The sequence below is a fragment of the Bubalus kerabau genome, chromosome 6, assembly GCF_029407905.1.
Source record: "Bubalus kerabau isolate K-KA32 ecotype Philippines breed swamp buffalo chromosome 6, PCC_UOA_SB_1v2, whole genome shotgun sequence".
In the NCBI taxonomy this organism is placed as follows: Eukaryota; Metazoa; Chordata; class Mammalia; order Artiodactyla; family Bovidae; genus Bubalus; species Bubalus kerabau.
This window is the reverse complement of record NC_073629.1, coordinates 44036006-44058437: the sequence shown is the minus strand read 5'-3', so window position 1 is coordinate 44058437 and position 22432 is coordinate 44036006. Positions and strand designations below refer to the sequence as shown.

At 38.9% G+C, this 22432-nt stretch overlaps 1 protein-coding gene across 3 annotated transcripts in view; it reads left to right on the top strand.

Moving 5' to 3' along the window:
• The window catches only part of MFSD14A (major facilitator superfamily domain containing 14A), a 53746-nt gene that overhangs the window by 15597 nt on the left and 15717 nt on the right, over positions 1-22432 (top strand). For 2 of the 3 annotated variants that reach the window (XM_055584984.1, XM_055584982.1), the window contains exons 2-6: positions 4809-4904; positions 15749-15811; positions 16549-16676; positions 18523-18637; positions 21977-22195. In XM_055584984.1, the coding sequence (XP_055440959.1) occupies positions 4809-4904; positions 15749-15811; positions 16549-16676; positions 18523-18637; positions 21977-22195 (621 nt within the window). The remainder of the gene's footprint in view (positions 1-4808; positions 4905-15748; positions 15812-16548; positions 16677-18522; positions 18638-21976; positions 22196-22432) is intronic. The other variant, XM_055584983.1, reaches the window with a different exon arrangement.

Genomic DNA, 22432 nt, shown 5'->3' with positions numbered 1-22432 from the left:
TTTAAAAAAATAAATACATACTACATGGTCTGCAGTTGGTTGAATCTGCAGATGGGAGAGCCTGGATACAGAGGGTTGGCTGTAAATTTATACATGGGTTTCTGACTGTGTGAGGCCTGATGCCCCTAACCCCTGTACTTGGTGATTCTTGACTAAGCTAGTCCACCTGTCTTTTCACACTTTATCTCACCTACTCTGGTGGTTTCAAACATCATATTTGCTAATGACTAATTGTTTTAATCAGCCCTCAAAGGACAATAGAAATGTTTTAAGTATAAGGGCTATCTCTTATATAGAATCTGAAGTAATTTTGAGCCTTCTAGGGGAAGACAAGCTAGGAAGCTACCAGCCTCCACTAGTAGACAACCAAGCTAAAAAGCTGAAGTCCTCTTGACGCTCCCTCTCACATTTGTCAGATTCTCTCAGTTTCAGATCCTGAAATCTCATATCCATTTCCTCCCCTGCAGCGTCCATGCCTCATCCCTATTTCATGCCTTCGTCATCTCTTGTGTGAACTGACTCAAATAGCTTGCTTCTGCATGCAGTTTGTTCTTCAGTTACATCCTTTAGAAAAAAAATCACCATGATGTATTGAAAAATGCCGGTCTCATCACACAATTCTCTTGCTTAAATACCCTTAAGTGGTTTTCCTGTATCTCTAGAGTGAAGACAAGAACCTCCTTAACAAAGGATAGAGCCATCTCTTCTGTCTTCCCATTACCTTTAACTGCCATGGCTGTTGTTTACTTCATCTGCGTTTTTTTCTCTAATGTAATTGTCCACACTACTTCATTGTCTTGCAATAACCTTTTCTTGGTTCCTAACTTGTATGAATTAATATCGCTTTTATTGCAGTTTTGTATAAGCAGATGATTATAATGAGACTTCTTCCTCTCTAGACTGAACTCCTTGAGATCAAGGAGTGTGTTTTACTTCTAGCACCTCTGGTACTCTGTGTTTGTTGAATGAGTCTTGTACAAACTCATTCCTGTCATGGTCCTTCAACACTTATGTCTCCCAACTCCCACCCCACCTCTGTTGAATCTAATTCCTCAGCTGCAGGTTCTACTAAGGGAGTTTCCAGGTACCTAAATTCTGCAGGTTGGGAAAGACATCTACTTTTTGAGTACAGAGTACAGAGAAATCCAAACAGTGTTAATATTTTGCACATAAGACTGAGTATGTTGAATATGTTGCCAGAAGAGGGACCCCTTCTAGGGTCCAAGAGTGTATGTTCTTGTCTAATACTGGAAATGAATTGTCTGAGGAGACACACGTGGTGACAAAGTAAGAGATTTTATTGGGAAGGGGTGCCTAGGCAGAGACCAGCAGGGTCCGAGAACCCAAGAAAATTGCTTTGCCACCTGGCTTTCAGTCTTGGGTTGTTATGGTGATAGGGTTTGTTTTCGGGTCATCTCTGGCCAGCCATTCTGACTCAGGGTCCTTCCTGGTGGTTCATGCATTGCTCAGCCAAGGTGGATTCTAGTGAGAAGGACTCACAGGTTGGTAGGAATCAGGGGCTGGTGTCTCCATTCCTCTTTTGACTTCTTGCAAATTCTTTTGATTGGTGATAACTTGTTAGTTTGCATTCCTTACCAGGACCTCTTTGTTAAGACAACTCATGCAAGTGACTGCTATCTTGCCTGGCCAGGGTGGCTGGTGTCAGTCAGTGTTTCCTCTAACAAATATATTTTTAAAACTTAAGTATGATATTGTTATATGTATTGATTAAACTTGTTTTTCTGTTACACAAACTTGTCAGTGGAGACCGTGTTAATGTTACAGGTCATTTGCATTTCTATCAATTTAATATTGTCTTTAGAAATACAAAATCCAACAATTGAAGTAATTTTTTTAATACAATTTTATTTACTTACTTTTGGCTGTGCTGAGTCTTAGTTGCTGTGCAGGCTTTTCTCTAGTTGCTACACGAGGGGGCTACTCTCCAGTTGCAGTTGACAGGTTTCTCATTGCAGTAGCTTTTCTTGTTGTGGAGCATGGGCTTTAGGGCATGCAGGCTTCAGCAGTTGTTGCTCCTGGGCTCCAGAGAACACACTCAGTATTTGAGATACATGGGCTTAGCTGCTTCACAGCATGTGGGATCTTCACAGATCAGGGATCAAACTGTTTTCTTCTGCATTGACAGGCAGATTCTTTACCACTGAGCCCCTAGGGAAGCCCTGAAGTAATCCTTAAGATACATCTAAGCCGCAGTGTAAGATACTGCTAGCAGAAGCAAAAGGCAAAGGAGAAAAGGAAAGATACACTCATCTGAATGCAGAACTCCAAAGAATAACAAGGAGAGAGAAGAAAACCTTCATCAGTGATCAGTGCAAAGAAATAGAGGAAAACAATAGAATGGGAAAGACTAGAGATTTCTTCAAGAAAATTAGAGATATCAAGGGAAAGTTTCATGCAAAGATGGACACAATAAAGGACAGAAACTGTATGGACGTAACAAGCAGAAGATAGTACGAAGAGGTGGCAAGAATACACAGAAGAACTATATAAAAAAGATCTTAATGACCCAGATAACCATGATGGTGTGATCACTCACCTAGAGCCAGACATCCTGGAGTGCAAAGTCAAGTGGGCCTTAGGAAGCATCACTATGAAGAAAGTTAGTGGGGGTGCTGGAATTCCAACTGATTTATTTCAAATCCTAAAAGATGATGCTGTGAAAGTGCTGCATTCAATATGTCAGCAAATTTGTAAAACTCAGCAGTGGCCACAGGACTGGAAAAGGTCAGTTTTCATTCCAATCCTAAAGAAAGGCAATGCCAAAGAATGTTCAAACTACTGCACAATTGCACTCATCTCACACACTAGCAGATTCTCCAATCCAGGCTTCAACAGTATGTGAACCGAGAACTTCAGATGTTCAAGCTGGATTTAGAAAAGGCAGAGAAACCAGAGATCAAATTGCCAACATCCATTGGATCATTGAAAAAGCAAGAGAGTTCCAGGAAAACATCTACTTCTGCTTTATTGACTACGCCAAAGCCTTTGACTATGTGGATCACAACAAACTGTGGAAAATTCTGAAAGAGATGGGAGTACCAGACCACCTTACAAGCCTCCTGAGAAATCTCTATGCAGGTCAGGAAGTAACAGTTAGAACTGGACATGGAACAGCGGACTGGCTCCAAATTGGGAAAGGAGTACATCAAGGCTGTATACTGTCAACCTACTTGTTTAACTTATATGCAGAGTACATCATGCGAAATGCTGAACTGGATAAAGCAAAAGCTGAAATCAAGATTGCTGGGAGAAATAACAATAACCTCAGATACGCAGATGACACCACCCTTATGGCAGAAAGTGAAGAGGAACGAAAGAGCCTCTTGATGAAAGTGAAGGAGGAGAATGAAAAAGCTGTACTGAAACTCAACATTCAGAAAGCTAAGATCATGGCATCTGGTCCCATCACTTCATGGCAAATAGATAGGGAAAGAATGGAAACAGTGACAGACTTATTTTCTTGGGCTCCAGAATCACTGCAGATGATGACTGCAGCCATGAACTTAAAGACACTTGCTCCTTGGAAGAAAAGCTATGACCATCTAGATAGCTTATTAAAAAGCAGAGACATTACTTTGCCAACAAAGGTCCATGTAGTCAAAGCTCTGGTTTATCCAGTAGGCATGTATGGATGTGAGAGTTAGACCATTAAGAAAGCTGAGCACTGAAGAATTGATGCTTTTGAACTATGGTGTTGGAGAAGAGTCCCTTGGACTGCCAGGAGATGCAACCACTCCATCCTAAAGGAAATCAGTCCTGAATATTCATTGGAAGGACTGATGCTAAAGCTGAAGCTCCAATACTTGAGGCATCTGATGCAAAGAACTGACCCATTGGAAAAGACTGTGATGCTGGGAAAGATTGAAGGCAGGAAAAGAAGGGGAGACAGAGGATGAGATGGTTGGGTGTCATCACGAACTCGATGGACATGAGTTTGAGCAAGCTCCAGGAGTTTGTGATGCATAGGGAAGCCTGGTGTGCTGCAGTCCATGGAGTCGAAGAGTTGGACATGACTGAGCAACTGAACTGAACTGAAGTGTAAAGCTGATTTTGTATTGTCTTTCTTGTGTGTATCAAACCCAAGATCTCTCACATACTGCTCAGAACTTTTCTGTTTTTGAATCATGTTGGTATCTGTTGTGATTCTTGCAACATAATTCATTTATGTTTTGGAATCAGTGCAGTAGTCTCTTAACTTTCCTTAGTTTTGCCCCCTTTTAATCTATCTGTTACACCTTTGCCAGGATGATATTTTCTTAAAACTTTTATCTGATCACGAGCCTTACTTAACATCTTTTAGTGGCTCCCCATTGCCTTCAGAATTGAGCAGACACCTTAGCCTGGAAGTTAGCCCTGTGTGCCTCTAGCTGGTCTCTCAGTACTCTGAGCACGCAGCCCATGCTCTGGGTGTACTGAACAGTAGAGTCCTGTGATTCCTGCTCTCAGGCATTACCACCATTGCACAAAAAGCTTCCTTGACTGCTGCTCTCCTCCTGCCCACTCCTCCTCACCTACCTCCTTTCCATCCTTTCAGCCTTCCTCCTGGAATGTTCTGACATTCCCATCCCCACCCTGGACTTCTGTTCCCATTGCACATGGTGTTTAAATAATGTATTTATTTGTTTCTTTGTCTGCCTCCATCATCTTGAGGACAGGGATAGTGAACGTCCCGAAGTGTGGCAGAGTACCTATTGCATGTATGTTCTCCATGGATATTTGTCGACTGTTTGTCTACTGTTGTTAATTCTGGAGTACACTGTTAACTTTTCAAACTCTTGTTTTTGTAGCCTCAAGGAATAGGTTCTCCTAGTGTTTATCATGCAGTTATCGTCATCTTTTTGGAGTTTTTCGCTTGGGGATTATTGACAGCACCCACCTTGGTGGTAAGTAATCCTTTAACTTATTTTTCACTGACTTTAAAATCTTTTTTCTTCAATTGGTGGGTGGGGAATGGCTTTGTTACCTCTCCGAGGCTAATTCTCCCACCAGTGTCGTCAGCCCTTTAGTGTACTGTATTTTACTGCTTTAGTTGTCTTTTCCAGCTTTCACTTCTCCCTTACTTTTTGATAGGGCTTAGGTGGGTGTGATTCGTCTGATGAATACTGAACAAATTTAAGCGGGGGCTCAGTCCCCACTCTGCGTAGAGTGGAAACGATTCTTATGCAGGCTTAGGAAAAATGATGTCTAGCCCTGAATCACTCAGCATTATCATTTTGAGATTCATATCTCTAGTTACATTTTCAAAATATAAGTTTCTTTTAGTTTAGGCCAAGTATCTAGAGGTGACCATCTAGGAAGGTCATTCTTTCTATATCCCTAAGCTGATTTTGCTCAAATATTCCCAGGTTTAGAATCTTAGAAAAAACCTCTCTGTAAGATTGAACATCTTAGGTAATAGCTAGTTTTCTCCTATCAGTATAGAGGAGAGGAATGGAATGAAGGAAGAAGTAGTTACAGTAGAACTCTGTAACATCTTGAAAAGTATAATCACGGCTTGCCAAATCCCAGAAGAACAGATTTTTAAGATAACTTTAAAGAGATACTTTCTTATATTTTCATGAGCTTGTGTGTAGATATCCAAAAAAGACTTTTATAAAAAGTTTATTATAAATAAATTGAATGATCATATAAGGATAGTTTAAACTAGTCTAAGAAAATTTATGTTCCATATTTCTTGACATGTTTATTATATGGTTATATAATCATTACTGTATCTACATAAAACACTGATGTCTAACAGTTACTTTGAATATACAAGGTATATTTACAAATACTGCTAAAACAAGTTTCAAAAGAAAATGAAATCTCAAGTAAATATAATTCCTTTTGTAATAAACCATGCTTTGCAAGTTATGGCAGTTCCCTGAATGAATGACAGTTCCCTGACATATAATTTTAGGAATTCTGATTTGATTATGTTTTGAAATCCTTTCTTTTTTAAAAAGGAAACAACTCATTTACCTGTAATGGGCGATCAGTTTTACATAAATGAATTTTCAAACTAATTGATATGTGACATTTAAATGTCTGACTTTTTTTAAATTTAATAATTTCTGATGGGAATTTTTCAAATAATTTACACATTTCCTGCTGTCATAATCCATGAGCACTGATTTGAAGCTTTATCATATGATGCAGGTTCGTTATGACATTTGTATGTACATTACACTGTAATAACCTGATGTCAAGTGCTACTGGGGTTATAATAACTGTTCTCTCACAGTGTTGAGCTGTTTGTTTATTTGGTTGCACTGGGTCTTTGTTCCTATGCGCAGGCTTTCTCTGGTTGTGGCAAGCAGGGGCTACTCTTGGTTGTGGTGCCTGGGCTTCCCGTTTTGGTGGCTTCTCTTGCTGCGGAGTGCAGGCTCTAGATACATAGACTTAAGTAGCTGTGGTTCGAGGGCTCTAGAGCAAGGGATTGTGGTTGTGGCACACAGGCTTGGTTGCTCCACGGCCTGTGGGATCTTCCCAGGCTACACATCGAGCCCTGTCCCCTGCATTGGCAATTAGATTCTCATCCACTGTACTGTATTAGCTTTCTAATATTTCAGTGTGCTTATTTATAATCTACCAATTTAACACATCAATCTCTCTGGCTGGTGTTTAGTTTAAAGGACTTGAGCTTTGTAATAGCAAACAGTTTGTATATATTTATATTATGATGAGTCCAGGCACAGTCTTAAGCACTATAAATACATTTTTATTATTAATCCTTAAAGGATTTCTTTGCAGCTGAAGATGGCGAAGCTCTAGACAGTCAGCAAAAACAAGACCAGGAGCTGCCGGTAGCTCAGATCATGAACCTCCTTATTGCAAAATTCAGACTTAGATTGAAGAAAATAGGGGAAACCACTAGACCATTCAGGTATGACCTTAATCAAATCCCTTACAATTATACCATGTAAGTGAGAAATAGATTCAATGGATTAGATCCGATAGGCAGACTGCCTGAAGAACTATGGATGGAGGTTTCTGAAATTGTACAGGAGGCAGTGATCAAGACCATCCCCAAGAAAAAAAAATGCAAAAAGGCAAAATGGTTATCTAAGGAGGCCTTACAAATAGCTGTCAAAAGAAGAGAAGCGAAAGGCAAAGGAGAAAAGGAAGGATATAACCATCTGAGTGCTGAGTTCCAAAGAATAGCAAGGAAAAATAAAGCCTTCATCAGTGATCAATGCAAAGAAATAAAGGAAAACAATAGAATGGAAAAGACTAGAGATTTCTTCAAGAAAATTAGAGATACCAAGGGAAGAAATTTCATGCAGAGATGGGAACAATAAAGGACAGAAACAGTATGGACCTAACAGAAGCAGAAGATATTAAGAAGAGGTGGCAAGAATTCACAGAAAAACTATACAAAAAAGATCTTAATGACCCAGATAACCATGATGGTGTCATCACTCACCTCAGTTCAGTTCAGTTCAGTTGCTCAGTTGTGTCCGACTCTGCGACCCCATCAATTGCAGCACACGAGGCCTCCCTGTCTGTCACCAACTCCCAGAGTTCACTCAGACTCACGTCCATCGAGTCAGTGATGCCATCCAGCCGTCTCATCCTCTGTCGTCCCCTTCTCCCCCTGCCCCCAATCCCTCCCAGCATCAGAGTCTTTTCCAATGAGTCAACTCTTCGCATGAGGTGGCCAAAGTACTGGAGTTTCAGCTTTAGCATCATTCCTTCCAAAGAAATACCAGGGCTGATCTCCTTCAGACTGGACTGGTTGGATCTCCTTGCAGTCCAAGGGACTCTCAGGAATCTTCTCCAACACCACAGTTCAAAAGCATCAATTCTTCAGCACTCAGCCTTCTTCACAGTCCAACTCTCACATCCATACATGACCACAGGAAAAACCATAGCCTTGACTAGACGAACCTTTGTTGGCAAAGTAATGTCTCTGCTTTTGAATATGCTATCTAGGTTGGTCGTAACTTTCCTTCCAAGGAGTAAGCGTCTTTTAATTTCATGGCTGCAGTCACCATCTGCAGTGATATTGGAGCCCCAAAAAATAAAGTCTGACACTGTTTCCCCATCTATTTCCCATGAAGTGATGGTACCGGATGCCATGATCTTCATTTTCTGAATGTTGAGCTTTAAGCCAACTTTTTCACTCTCCACTTTCACTTTCATCAAGAGGCTTTTGAGTTCCTCTTCACTTTCTTCCATAAGGGTGGTGTCATCTGCATATCTGAGGTTATTGATATTTCTCCCGTTGATCTTGATTCCAGCTTGTGCTTCATCCAGCCCAGGGTTTCTCATGATGTACTCTGCATATAAGTTAGATAAGCAGGGTGACAATATACAGCCTTGACGTACTCCTTTTCTGATTTGAAACCAGTCTGTTTTCCATGTCCAGTTCTAACTGTTGCTTCCTGACCTGCATACAGATTTCTCAAGAGGCAGGTCAGGTGATCTGGTATTCCCATCTCTTTAAGAATTTTCCACAGTTCATTGGGATCCACACAGTCAAAGGCTTTGGCATAGTCAATAAAGCAGAAATGGATGTTTTTCTGGAACTCTCTTGCTTTTTCAATGATCCAGTGGATGTTTACAATTTGATCTCTGGTTCCTCTGCCTTTTCTAAAACCAGCTTGAACATCAGGAAGTTCACGGTTCACGTATTGCTGAAGCCTGGCTTGGAGAATTTTGAGCATTACTTTACTAGTGTGTGAGATGAGTGCAATTGTGCGGTAGTGTGAGCATTCTTTGGCATTGCCTTTCTTTGGGATTGGAATGAAAACTGACCTTTTCCAGTCCTGTGGCCCCTGTTGAGTTTTCCAAATTTGCTGGCATATTGAGTGCAGCACTTTCACAGCATCATCTTTCAGGATATGAAATAGCTCCACTGGAATTCCATCACCTCCACTAGCTTTGTTCTTATTGATGCTTTCTAAGGCCCACTTGACCTCACATTCCAGGATGTCTGGCTCTAGGTGAGTGATCACATCATCATGATTATCTGGGTTGTGAAGATCTTTTTGGTATAGTTCTTTTGGTACAGTTCTTCAGCGGTTAAAGTGTCTGCCTGGAAGGTGGGAGACCCAGGTCGATCCCTGGGTCGGGAAGATTCCCCTGGAGAAGGAAATGGCAACCCACTCCAGTACACTTGCCTGGAGAATCCCATGGATGGAGGAGTCTGGTAGGCTACAGTTCATGGGGTCGCAAAGAGTCGGACAGGACTGAAGGACTTCACTTTCACTTTCACTTTCAGCTCAAGGGTGGGGTTGCTGATAACATTAGGACCTGTACTCCTTTAATCTCATCCAGGGTAAGTTTCTTGATGAGTTCATCGGGTGCCTTTTGTCTGGCCTTAGGTGGTCTGTGCTATGGAGAATACTGACATCTTCCATTTGTTGGGTTTTAAATCTATAAAATGACTTCCCTGGTGGCTCAGACAGTAAAGCATCTGCCTACAATGAAGGACACCCGGGTTCAATCCCTGGGTCAGGAAGATCTGGAGAAGGAAATGGCAACCCACTCCAGTACTCTTGCCTGGAAAATCCCATGGACGGAGGAGCCTGGTAGACTGCAGTCCATGCCATCGCAAAGAGTCAGACACACTGAGTGACTTCACTTCACTTCAAATCTATAAAAGAGCTTAAAGATATTAATTTGTGTGTCTATAAAAGAGCTTAAAGATATTATTACTGATTTGGAACCAGAACCCTGCTCCAAGGCTTACTATTGTTTTCTGGTTTTTGGTCCCTTAACTCTGCATCCCTTCCCTTCCTGGATTGGCAACTGTTTGAATTCGCCCTTTGGAACTCAGGAAAGGTCATGAAGACTGAGCAGAAAGGCTCCCTAAGTCCAGGAGCCTGTACACTGTCCTGCTTGGTTTCAGTCGTACAAATGAGGAAATTAAGGATTTCAAGAGTTAAGCAGCTTGTTTTGTTCCAGTTCTCAGTCTTGGAGAACACTGGCAGTAAGTGGTTCACACCCATGTTTTAGGTAGCTGAGGTTATTGGCAGCCCAACCACTAAGTAGAGAGATTTAAATATTGGCTAAACTATGCAATCCATTGAAAAAAAGTTTTTTGTGATGATCCCGTAATTTGTGTAGCTGTTTTTTAAATTGATTTCTGGTTTATATTTTTTTCAATATCTCAACTTTTTGTCTAATTTTGATATCGTTTCTTTTTTAATTAGAAAGAGATTGTCTTCTTTAAGAACAAGGAAGACGTCCAGTTATTTAATATAAATAACTTACTCGTTTTTTCATAGCTGTGGGAAAACTGTGCTTAGTATATTCTTAACTGTTTTTGTTAATTAAAACATGGAAAGTGCCTTTGATTTTGATTTTCCTGTTGCTTTCTCTTTCTTTCACTTTTTTGAATTCTGGTCAGGAAAATGAAAAGTGCTGTTTTGAGACTTAATGAATTATTTTTCCTTTGCCAGCATAAATATACTTCTCAGAATTATTGCTCTTCTCCCCCCATCATTATTGTAATAGTCACTGTTAATTCTCATTTGTTTTTTGTACTTGAATTTTTTAAGATGGTGAAATGATGAGTTGTGGTTACGTGGGACAGTTGTCCATATTATCATAGTCATAATTCTTTACCTTTTTCAATTTTTTACTTTATTTCTTTAAATCAAGCATTCTCTCAGAAAAAATAAGTTTCAAATATTATTGACTGTTAAGGTCAGAGTTTTATCTTTATAATTCTTCTTTCATCTTTAACGTATATGCATTTTTTAAATTGGAAGTTTTTATGCTCTTTATTTTTTAGTTGTTTGATGGGGAAAACCTTGGCTGAAGAGATTTAGGCAAACCAGAGATTGAGTTGTAGAGATTAGATGTATGTAAATTGGTAGAGATTGTTAAACTCCAGGTATTGAATCCTTCCTGGTGTTTTGGCCTTTGGGCCTTGGAACTGCAAGAATCTTTGAAATATCGCTGAAGAAATTGTACACGAGAAATCTGTATATACACAAACCTCTATATATTATATCAATGTATGTATGTACTTTTTTTTTTTTTTTGCTGTGCCATGCAGCTTGGGGGATCCTAATTCCCCCACCAGGGATTGAATCTGTGCTACCTGCAATGGAAAACGCAGAATTCCAACCAGTAGACCGCCAGGGAATTACCTATATGTTACTTTTTTAATAATCAGTAATGTGTGCCTGTTGTAACCCTTAAGCAATATATAACATGTCAGGACAGGAAAGTTCTCCTGAAGTCCTGTTTATCCCTCCAGGCACCCTTCAGTTAGGCAATTTTAGCTTCAGGTTATGCTTTACCAGCCCCAGTGAGACAGATTGGCCAACTGGAGGTAAAGATTTCAGCTTTTACAATGTTGTTGTTGTTCAGTCGCTCAGTCAAGACCCCATGGACTGCAGCACGCCAGGCTTCCCTGTCCTTCACCGTCTCCTGGGCTTGCTACTCATGACCAGGGGTAGGCTCAGGCATATGTATTTTTTAGAAGTGATTCTCATATATCTAGTATACATCACTAATTAAGAACCAATATAGTAATTCAGTGTGGGCTTTTAAAACAGATTTTGCTCATTTTGAGACTTTCTTTGCAATTTTTTGCTGTTGACTTTATTAGCAGTCCTCTTTTCTCTGTTCTGGACTCCTACACTCCCCAGTGTTGGTGTGTGGGGAGAAGTGAGTTCTGGGGTAGAAGGCACCAAGCTGTAGCACTTTGTTCTTTTTTCCAAAAATCTGTTAACCTTTAAACATTTTACTCTGCCTCATGAGTTTTGAAACTGATCGTGCATGGTGCCTGCTAGAACAGCTCTTAATGTACATCTAGAAAGGGAAGATGAGAGTGAAGATATAAATGAGTTTATTTGTATTTTATGTTCATCTCTCTTCCCATACAGAACTCTCAAAAATTACAGAGCTTAAGTATTTCAGTTTTCAAAGATACTCTTTGAATTAACTCATTTAACAAATAACCAAACTTAAGATGTATTAGTTATAATAAATATTTGGTTTTGGATTTATAATAGCCTTTGTTTTAAAAAGTAAGGTGAAGTTAAAAGAATTAAAAAAATATTTTCATGTGTTTGCAGTTATCTTTGAGTTTGAAGCTCATAGAGCTTATAGAGTGTTGTTCTAGAATACAGTCGAAGAACACAGAATACAGTCAAAGAACAAAAGCTGTGTTCTATGTGGCGGGCCTCTGCAGGAGAGGATGGTGAAGTCTCCATGAAGGGGATGTATGTTAATTACATAGGAGAATTTTATACTGACAAATACTTTTAAGAACTGTAATTTTAACACTTTGAGAGGTTATGACTATATGGTTCGTTCATCAGATCAGATCAGATCAGATCAGTCGCTCAGTCGTGTCCGACTCTTTGCAACCCCATGAATCACAGCACGCCAGGCCTCCCTGTCCATCACCAACTCCCGGAGTTCACTCAGACTCACGTCCATCGAGTCAGTGATGCCATCCAGCCATCTCATCCTCTGTCGTCCCCTTCTCCTCCTGCCCCCAATCCGGATCTCCCAGCATCAGAGTCTTTTCCAATGAGTCAACTTTTCGCATGAGGTGGCCAAAGTACTGGAGTTTCAGCTTTAGCATCATTCCTTCCAAAGAAATCCCAGGGCTGATCTCCTTCAGAATGGACTGGTTAGATCTCCTTGCAGTCCAAGGGATTCTCAAGAGTCTTCTCCAGCACCACAGTTCAAAAGCATCAATTCTTCAGCACTCAGCCTTCTTCACAGTCCAACTCTCACATCCATACATGACCACAGGAAAAACCATAGCCTTGACTAGACGAACCTTTGTTGGCAAAGTAATGTCTCTGCTTTTGAATGTGCTATCTAGGTTGGTCATAACTTTCCTTCCAAGGAGTAAGCGTCTTTTAATTTCATGGCTGCAGTCTCCATCTGTAGTGATTTTGGAGCCCAGAAAAATAAAGTCTGACACTGTTCCACTGTTTCCCCATCTATTTCCTATGAAGTGGTGGGACCGGATGCCATGATCTTCGTTTTCTGAATGTTGAGCTTTAAGCCCACTTTTTCACTCTCCACTTTCACTTTCCTCAAGAGGCTTTTGAGTTCCTCTTCACTTTCTTCCATAAGGGTGGTGTCATCTGCATATCTGAGGTTATTGATATTTCTCCCAGCAATCTTGATTCCAGTTTGTGTTTCTTCCAGCCCAGCGTTTCTCATGATGTACTCTGCATATAAGTTAAATAAACAGGGTGACAATATACAGCCTTGACAAACTCCTTTTGGTTGGTTCATAATGGTATTCAAATAGTGATTGTTGGTTGACTAAATAATATACATTTAGGTTAAAAGAATTAACAACAGCAGGATCTATAATGCTAAGAAGTGGCTTCACTTTTTCAGTGGATTGATGGCTCTAGAAATATTTGATGTTTCAAACTGCTAGATGCACAATCTGTGTTAAGGAGCAAGACCCTGGACTCCAGACCTCCTGCGTCTCTTCTGTATAAATGTCTTAGTATTCTTTGCTGAGAGTTTCTATTTTTTAAATTGGTTAAGTCAGTTTGCATGTTATATTAAGTCATTTTGAAGGCAGAATTTTTAACCTGTTAATTATGAATGTTTAGTGAACAGTTACTATATAAAGGCACTATCTCTGAGGTACCAATAGAGATAAAAATATATTAGATGCAAGGCATATATAGTAGATATAGTGCCTGTCTATCCTTAATAAGTTTGAAGTATAATTGAAATATTTATTAAATACCTTGAGAGAAAAAAGTATAAGAACGAACTAACACAGAAGTGTAAGTTGATCAGTCGTGTCCAACTCTTTGCTACCTCATGGACTGTAACCCACTAGGCTCGCCATTTCCTTCTCCAGGGGATCTTCCTGACCCAGGAATCCAACCTTTGTCTCCTTGTATCTCCTGCATTGGCAGATGGATTCTTTACCTCTAGTACCACAGGCGAAACCCCTTACAAAGCTGTATGTGAGAGTATTGTAACTGCCTATTATATGGTCCTAAAGGAGAAATAGATTGTTTTGGATAGGAAAGTTTGGTAGCAATGTGAAGATTTGCAGGAAGACTCATTGGAAGAGACCCTGATGCTGGGAAAAATTGAGGGCAAGAGAAGGGGGTGACAGAAGATGAGATGGTTGGATGGTATCAGTGACTCAATGAACATGAGTTTGAGCAAACTCAGGGAGATAGTGATGGACAGAGAAGCCTGGCATGCTGTAATTCATGGGGTTCCAAAGAGTCGGACATGACTTAGTGACTGAACGACGACCACAAAGGGGAACAAACATTTAAGCTGGACAGGATATCATGTATAAAAGTATGAATATTGGAAAGCACAGGAATATTCTAAAAACAGTAGAGACCAGATTGATTAGAATGAAAAATAGCTTGGCAAAGTGAATTGTTATCAATAGGATTGAGCATATTATAAAATTTCTTGTAGGTATTCATTATGTCCTTTAGTCTTTCTAATACCAAACCCATTCTTGTCCCTAAAAAAAACTGGCCGTTAGTAGTAACTGGAAGAAAAGCAGATTTGAGTTACGAAAGGTTTGGGGAAGCTATGGCCAGAGCAAATACTGCTAGCCTGTTTTTTTGTAAATAGAGTTTGATTGGAACACAGCCATGCCTATTCATTTACATATAGTCTGTGGCTGCTTTTATTGAGTTGATCGTTTATGACAGAGGCTGTGTGGCCTGCAGAGTTAGAATAAACTGAAAATATTTACTGTCTGGTCCGTCACAGAAAAAGTTTGCAGACACCTTCTTTAGATCCATGAGTCTTTACTATAAATAACAAATAATAGTATTTCTAAACTACTAAGATTTCGGGCCACATGATTATTTGTCGTGGAGGGTGGAACAAGGGGAGCTGACTTGTGTATTGTAGGACGTTCAGCAGCTTTCCTAACCTCTACCTAGTAGATGCCGGTAACACCTTTCCTCTCCCTCTCCACTGCCACCTTCCTCCATCCCTCAGGTTGTGACAAAAATGTCTCTGACGTTGCCAGTTGTCCTTTGAGGATCAAAATCACCCTTGGTTGAGAATCACAAAATATATGAATACCATAAATGTGATTTTTTGCATGTTAGTGATTTTTGAGTAATATTTCTTAATTTTATTTTTGTGTGCTTTGTTGCTTAGTCATATCTGACTCTTTGTGATCCCATGGACTGTAGCCCACCAGGCTCCTCTTGTCCATGCGATTGTCTAGGTAAGAATACTGGAGTGGCTTGCCTTTTCCTTCTCCAGGGCATCTTCCCGACCCAGGGATTGAACCCAGGTCTCCTGCATTACAGGCCGATTATTTACCTTCTGAGCCACCTGGGAAGCCCGGTTTTATCTCTAGATCTGCTTTTGGCAATTAAAATTTCTCTATTTATTCTCCTAGTCTTCTATCTTAGATAATACACCTATCTGTAAAGGGAGTTGTAAGTCAGTCAGTTATATGTAGGAAGCAGGATAGCATAGTGAATAAAGCATGGACCTTCAAGCTTGACTTCCTGCCTTACTGTGATGTTGGATAAGATATTTAACCTCTGTATGTATCAGTTTTCCAATAGGGCTGTTATGAAGAATTAAAGGAGATAATGTGCTACAGTGTGCAATTTAATGCCTTGTGATATAGTAAATGCCATGTAAATGTTTAGTATTATTAGTATTTACTCATACTCATAGTGTCCTACAAACCTAAAAATTATAGGAAATAAAATTCGATTGTATTATGAAGAGGCAGTTTAACTTTTACTAGGACTGAAATGTAGCATGAACTTTTTATTGTGTTTTTATTTTTTAGGTATTACATGAAACCTTCCCTAAACATACATTTCTGATGAATGGCCTAATTCAAGGAGTAAAGGTAAGATCAGTCCTGTGTATATACATATGTATATGCATATACACAAACATGCACACATACACTTATATATATGTAATTCTGCCAGTCCATCATGCTATTAGATCAACCTGCTAAGTGTTAATTTTTACAATTGGAGTATATACCTCAGGGGATTGCTTAACACTTTTTAAATGAACTGAGTTTTAAATCGATTTGGCTCAGATATAGCCAACTATGTATAATAATGATAAGCCACATCATAACATATTTCCCCTGTGTGTTGGCATTTTATATGTTGGCATTTTCATTATGGAGATCTGAACACTTCTGTAAACTAGCAACAAGAATATATATTGAAGAGAAAAGAACTATTTAAAAAATACACGAATATGAAATATATTGTTATGGTAAAGTATTGATTATTCTACATTTTCTTTACTGTTGATTCCCTGTGATCAACAGGTTTATAAACAGAAAATAAGCATATAATATTCCTTCTAGAATTGCTAGTGTAGAGTTGTAGTCAAAAATTCATTAGAACATTTAGTATTTAATGTGCTACCAAAGCCCTGCAGATGATTCTGGACAGTCTTGGGAATTTTCAGTTATGTACAGACAAGAAATAAGCTTCTTAACTAAAATTTGGTGATGTACTTATTTTAGAAATAGACTTGTTTAAAATTCTTCTTTAAAATGATTTATTTTTGGCTTATCAGTATACATAGTATATGTATTTTCTTCATTTAACTTTTTTTTAGGGTTTGTTGTCATTCCTCAGTGCCCCTCTTATTGGTGCTCTTTCTGATGTTTGGGGCCGAAAATCCTTCTTGCTGCTAACAGTATTTTTCACGTGTGCCCCAATTCCTTTAATGAAAATCAGCCCATGGTATGTACACATTCAGATTATAGCAATTAAATATTAACTGTTAATTGTTTTCTGAATATTCCCTCATTTCTTTCACTTTTTTCCATCTTATTTATGTAGGTTTTAAATATATTTTTCTAATATATTGATTCTTTGATACAGATAAAATACAGTAGCTGAATAATACAGCTAATTAAAAATATAGTAATAAGTAATAAAATATTTTGAACTTGTTGCCCCTATAGAAAGCATGTAGACTACTAGCTAACCTGCTTTTGGATTTCATAGCCCAAATTTCAAAATGATATTTTAGGGATCAGATAGAGTTGGTAACTTCTAATTTTCTTAAGTAGAATGTTTAAAAAAAAACAACACAGTTTATCATCATTATCTGTATTAATTAGGAAGAGATCTAGTTATATATCAGTTCCAAATAGTAGTTTCCTAAAATCAGGGAAATTCATTGCTAATTTCTCTCTCCATGTGAAAGAAGTCTGGAGTTGAGCAGTTCAGAGCTGATATGGCAGGTCCTGGAAACTAAATTTTTTTCGTCTTCACGCTCTGCCATCCTCTGCTGTCACCTTGCTGTCCAGGATGGTTGCTTATGTGAGTTCCAGCTTGTTGTCACCTTCAGGCAGCAAGGTGGAAGGAGTGACCTAAGAAGAGCACATCACCTTCTTTTAGGGAAACTTTAGAATTTTCACCCAACCTCTGCTTGCGTCTTTTCGGTCAGATTTCAGGCACATCCTAGTTAAGAGAGACTGGGCTCCTTGCCACCTTGATTAGAATCAAAAGTCTTTCACTGGGGAAGAAGGGAGGGAAAACTCACAATGAGAATGATTTTCCCAAGATAATAAAGCCCAGTTTAGTTGTAGATAACTGTGTTAATTCTTTGACTAACATTCTTCGCCACTTGAGTGTTAATGTTAGTTACTTCTACATCATAGATGGGCTGTATTTCCATCGTGTATCTAGAACCAGGGGTATTTATGGGGCAGGATCTTCCTTTCGCATAGGTGAGATATTGCCCTAAAGGCCAAACCCCTGAAGAATGCTAATCATGTAAATGAAATCTTACTGAACGAATCTAGGGCATGAACAAATTATTGGCTGTGAAAAGCAGCATGTTAGAAAAAAATGTAGTAAGCGGTAAAGTACTTGTGGCATGGTATTTTGAAAGTGAAGTGTAATTATATTTGACTTTAAAAACTGAAAGTCATCATTACAGCAGAAACTTCTTATTCTCAGCAAGGGATGTTTGAATCATGAATAGCAAAATGTAGTTTGCTTTTTAAAATGGCTTTTGTTCATTTTATAGTATTTATATTGGACACTGCCATATAGGTTTCTTCTATATATATGGAAACTGAATTCTTTGTTTTGGCAACATTTGAAGAGCTAAAGATAACTTATGGAAAAACATCTAGTTTTTTATATATAAACTTAAGGTAATAGAAACTGAGGAACTAACTTGCCCCCTCAGTTTTATTTACTCAATTTTGTTTTTTTGTGTAGTACTGTGATGGGAAATAAGATGAATTACAATAAACTCTAGTTTTTTGCTATTTTTAGTAGAAACAACAACAAAGCCACTTACCCAACAGTTGGGTAAAAAATTGACCTGAAAACATTATCTAATTTTAAATATTCCTGCATAGTAGCTGAGCTGCTATTGAAGGCCCACTTCTAGCCCAATGTTTTTGTAATATCTGGAGCTTATGATTTATAGAAGGATTAATCTATGAATTGTCTACTAGCTGTTGACTGAAATTAGCTATTCTTACATTAGTTCACTTATAAAATGAAGGTAGATCAAGGTAATGGTAATTGTTCTAACCTTTTCTTGTCAATTGTCTTTTAATCCTAGGTGGTACTTTGCTGTTATCTCTGTTTCTGGGGTTTTTGCAGTGACTTTCTCCGTGGTATTTGCATATGTAGCAGATATAACCCAAGAACATGAAAGAAGTATGGCGTATGGCCTGGTATGTTTAGTCTAATACCTTTATTTGCTGAAAAACACCCCATATTGTCTCTTATTACAGGGAGTACAGCCTTTGCATTATAAGATTTTTTTGCATAAATACATTTTATAAAAATCATCCATTAGATTACATTAAAAATTTTTTTCAGTACAAAAGCCATGTAAGTTCTGTTATTTTCATACAGTATTTGTCAGACATGTCAGATTTGAAATTATAGTGAAATATTTTTACCTTATAGAAGTTCTTTTTAATAGACTACTAAAGGAACTATTTAATATGTAATAAGACTAAAAATTACTAATATTTAGTGGTTCATCTAAAAGATAATAGGTTAATATCCATTTCCGGGATCACAAACCTTTTCTGTGGCTTTGTGGACCACATATAGTCTCTCTCTCATATTCAACTTTTTAAAATTAATTTTTATTGAATAAATCTGACATAACATTATTTAACTTTGAAGTACACAAAGTGTTACTTTGATACATTAATATATTGTAATATAATTGCTGTTGTATATTTATTATACTACGTAATTGTAGTACAATATTGTCTGTATTCATTTTACCTTGCATTGGTGCTCTCTGGCCTATTTACTAGTCCTTGCAAGTTTGTCTCCCATATTCTTTTGTTTTTCCTTGTGGGCATGTGTTTACATCACTTTTAATGTGAAAAAACCATTTATAGGTGGATTTAGCCCACAGGTGGTAGTTTGCCAAACACTGAACATTGTTTTGGTAAACTAAATACTTAGTGGCAGTAGAGTCTGTTGTCTATCAAATCAGGTTAACAGATCATGATTAGATAGCCAGAAATGGGATGAGTTTCAGCAGATATGCGGCAAGCATCTCATGTTAAATAAGGATTAGAACATTGTGTCAGGCTGAATCTTACTTTTATGAGAGACTGTTTTATCTTTGATTCAGAGGTCAAAAAGAATATTAAAAAAATCATGGAATTAAGAGGATTTTGAGAGAAGTACAGTAAGAAACTTAGAAAAAACTAATCAGCTGTAAACTCAAGAATAAATGATAAAAGGTTGATGATAGCCAGGATGTTTTTAAGCAGCTTCCCGGGTGCCGCAGTTGGTAAAAAATCTGCCTGCTCAATACAGGAGACAGAAGAGATGCCAGTTTAGTCCCTGGGTTGGGAAGATCCCCTGGAGGAGGAAATGGCAACCCACTCTGGTATTCTTGCCTAGAAAATCCCATGGACAAAGGAGCCTAGTGGCTGCAGTCCATGGGGTCACAAAGAGTCAGATGTGACTGAGCATGCACACATACGAACTATAAAATTATCCATTTTATGTGGATAGATAAATCAGTTTTGTGGCCATAGTCCAGATTGTTTCTGTTTTTGCTAAAGTAATTTATTTTGTCTTAGCTAAATCCTTGAAATTAATAATTTTCAGCCTGGAAGCTTTATGTTTTAAAGGCACAACTAGGAAATGACAACTTCAGTCTTCTCAAAGTTATATGGATGCAGATAAAAGAGGTTAATGTGATCTTTGTGGCCCTCCTTCTGTTCGGTCAGGAACAAATGGCCACCAGGTGGGAAGAACTGAGGAGAAGGGAAGTGACATGAAATAACCTACACTCTGATTGATTAGGCCTTTTCACTCTGCCTTTGCACTGTGATCCTGAGAATATTCATTGACTTTCACAATGAGAGCCATTGCCCCTTTCCCAGCTCAGTGCCAGAGCTCTGCTTATACCCAGGTCCCTCTGAGACCACAGCCCACTAGAATTAATTTCTAGAGTTACTGAAACAAAATACTACCAGACTCCAGTTTTAAAACATTTCTATCAGCCTGAAAAGTTCCCTTGGGCACATCTGGCATCCATCTCCACTTCACCCCTGACCTCAGGCAGCTACTTTCTGTCTCTGTAGTTTTGCTTTCAATAGAAATTTCATATAAAGAAATAATGTAAAATGTAGTCTTTTGTGTCTACACTTAGCATAATCTTAGGTTTATCTATGCTGATATATAGATCAGTAGTTCCTTTTTATTGTCGTGTAGTATTCCACTGTGTGGGACGTACCACATTTTGTTTAGCCATTTACTAGTTGATGAATGTTTGGGTTGATAGCTAGATTGTTGATAGTTATTAGAATTTTATGTATTTGTCAGATAGTTGACCACTGACAATTGAATTGCTTATCCTTAACATGTATGATTAATAAACAGCTATAGGAACTTGCCCAGGTGGTCCAGTGCCCAAGACCCTGCACTTACAATGCACAGGGCCCAGATCGGACCCTTGGTGAGGGAACTAGATCCTGTATGCCACAACTAAGTTTGTGTGCTGCAGCTAAAAATGCTGCATGCTGCAGCCAAGACCAGTGCAGCCAAATACATAAATCATAAACATTAAAGAAATACTAAGCAGCTATAAATAAGCACTCCTGTGCAGGTTAAATGCTCCATGCAAAAGTCAGAAAGAGCATAGAAACAATAAAGCACAGAGTAGTGAGCTCTGGACCTTCAACATTAATTTCTAACTGCCCTCTGAAGAGTGTGGTCTCTATCAGGTGTTACGTGCCGTCACATCTACTGTTCGTTTGCAGAACACTTTGTTCAGTAGGGCAGATATGTCTGCGATTAGTGGTTTTTCTCCACCTCTGTGTCCTCTATTTTAATCTGCATCTTCAACCAGACGTGTATGGACTTCCTCAGAATTTGAGAGAGACATGGTTAGAGATGTGCTCAATGTCAAGGATCAAAGCTCTCGTTCTTCCTAACCCTACCACCTAATGATGACCAAGCTCAGTTTTGTGTTGTGGCTTAACACTGTTACTGCTAAAGAGATAAACTTTAAAGTCTTTCAGCTGTATTTCAGCCAGTAAAAATTCATTTAATTTTAGTACTGGGGGAGGAGTCTCAGTGGCATTGAATTTCCATAGAGTATCGTTTTAGACTCTTTCCACAGAGCACCATGGGACTGTGGAGGCACCCTGGGGACCAGCATGCCCGGCAGCTGGGGTAAGGGCGGGTATTTGGACAGTAATCCAGGCCCCCAACCCTTCTTCAACTAAAACAATTCTTGTTTATTTTTAAATATATTTTTACTTATAACTTTGTCAGCAGGATTTATTTAAACAGAGGGTGCCAACTCTTAAAAGAAAGTTTGAAGCCACTATCTTAGAGGTTATTACATATTTTTAGTTAAGAATCTAATTCTTTTCTCCTGCAAAAGAAGAATGTGTAAAAAAACCGGCACAGGGAGGAGGAAAGGGAGCAGTAGGAGGACTGACGTTAGTCCGAGTCTCCCTGGTGTGGAAGGAATGGAGCCAGGGTGTCCTTAGTGATCTCTTTCTGTTGATATCGATTTGCTGCAGGTTTCGGCAACATTCGCTGCAAGTTTGGTAACCAGCCCTGCAATTGGCGCTTATCTTGGACGAGTGTATGGGGACAGCTTGGTGGTGGTCCTGGCGACAGCAATAGCTTTGCTAGATATTTGTTTTATCCTGGTTGCTGTGCCGGAGTCATTACCTGAGAAGATGCGGCCTGCGTCGTGGGGAGCACCCATTTCCTGGGAACAGGCCGACCCCTTTGCGGTAATTTTATACATTTTGGCTAAAACATGAATGTGTGATTCAATGCAGCATTAATGTTTTGTTGCAGATGTTTCTTTGGGGAAAACATCGTGATGGATTTTTAAAACTACTTTGGAAACTTCAGAATAGTTTTGGGGAGGATGAGAATAAACTGGGGGAAAAATATGACAACTAGGTGTCTGTATGTACACTGCCAGAAGGTACCTCTGCATGTTCTTAAGCATAGTTCAGTGTTTT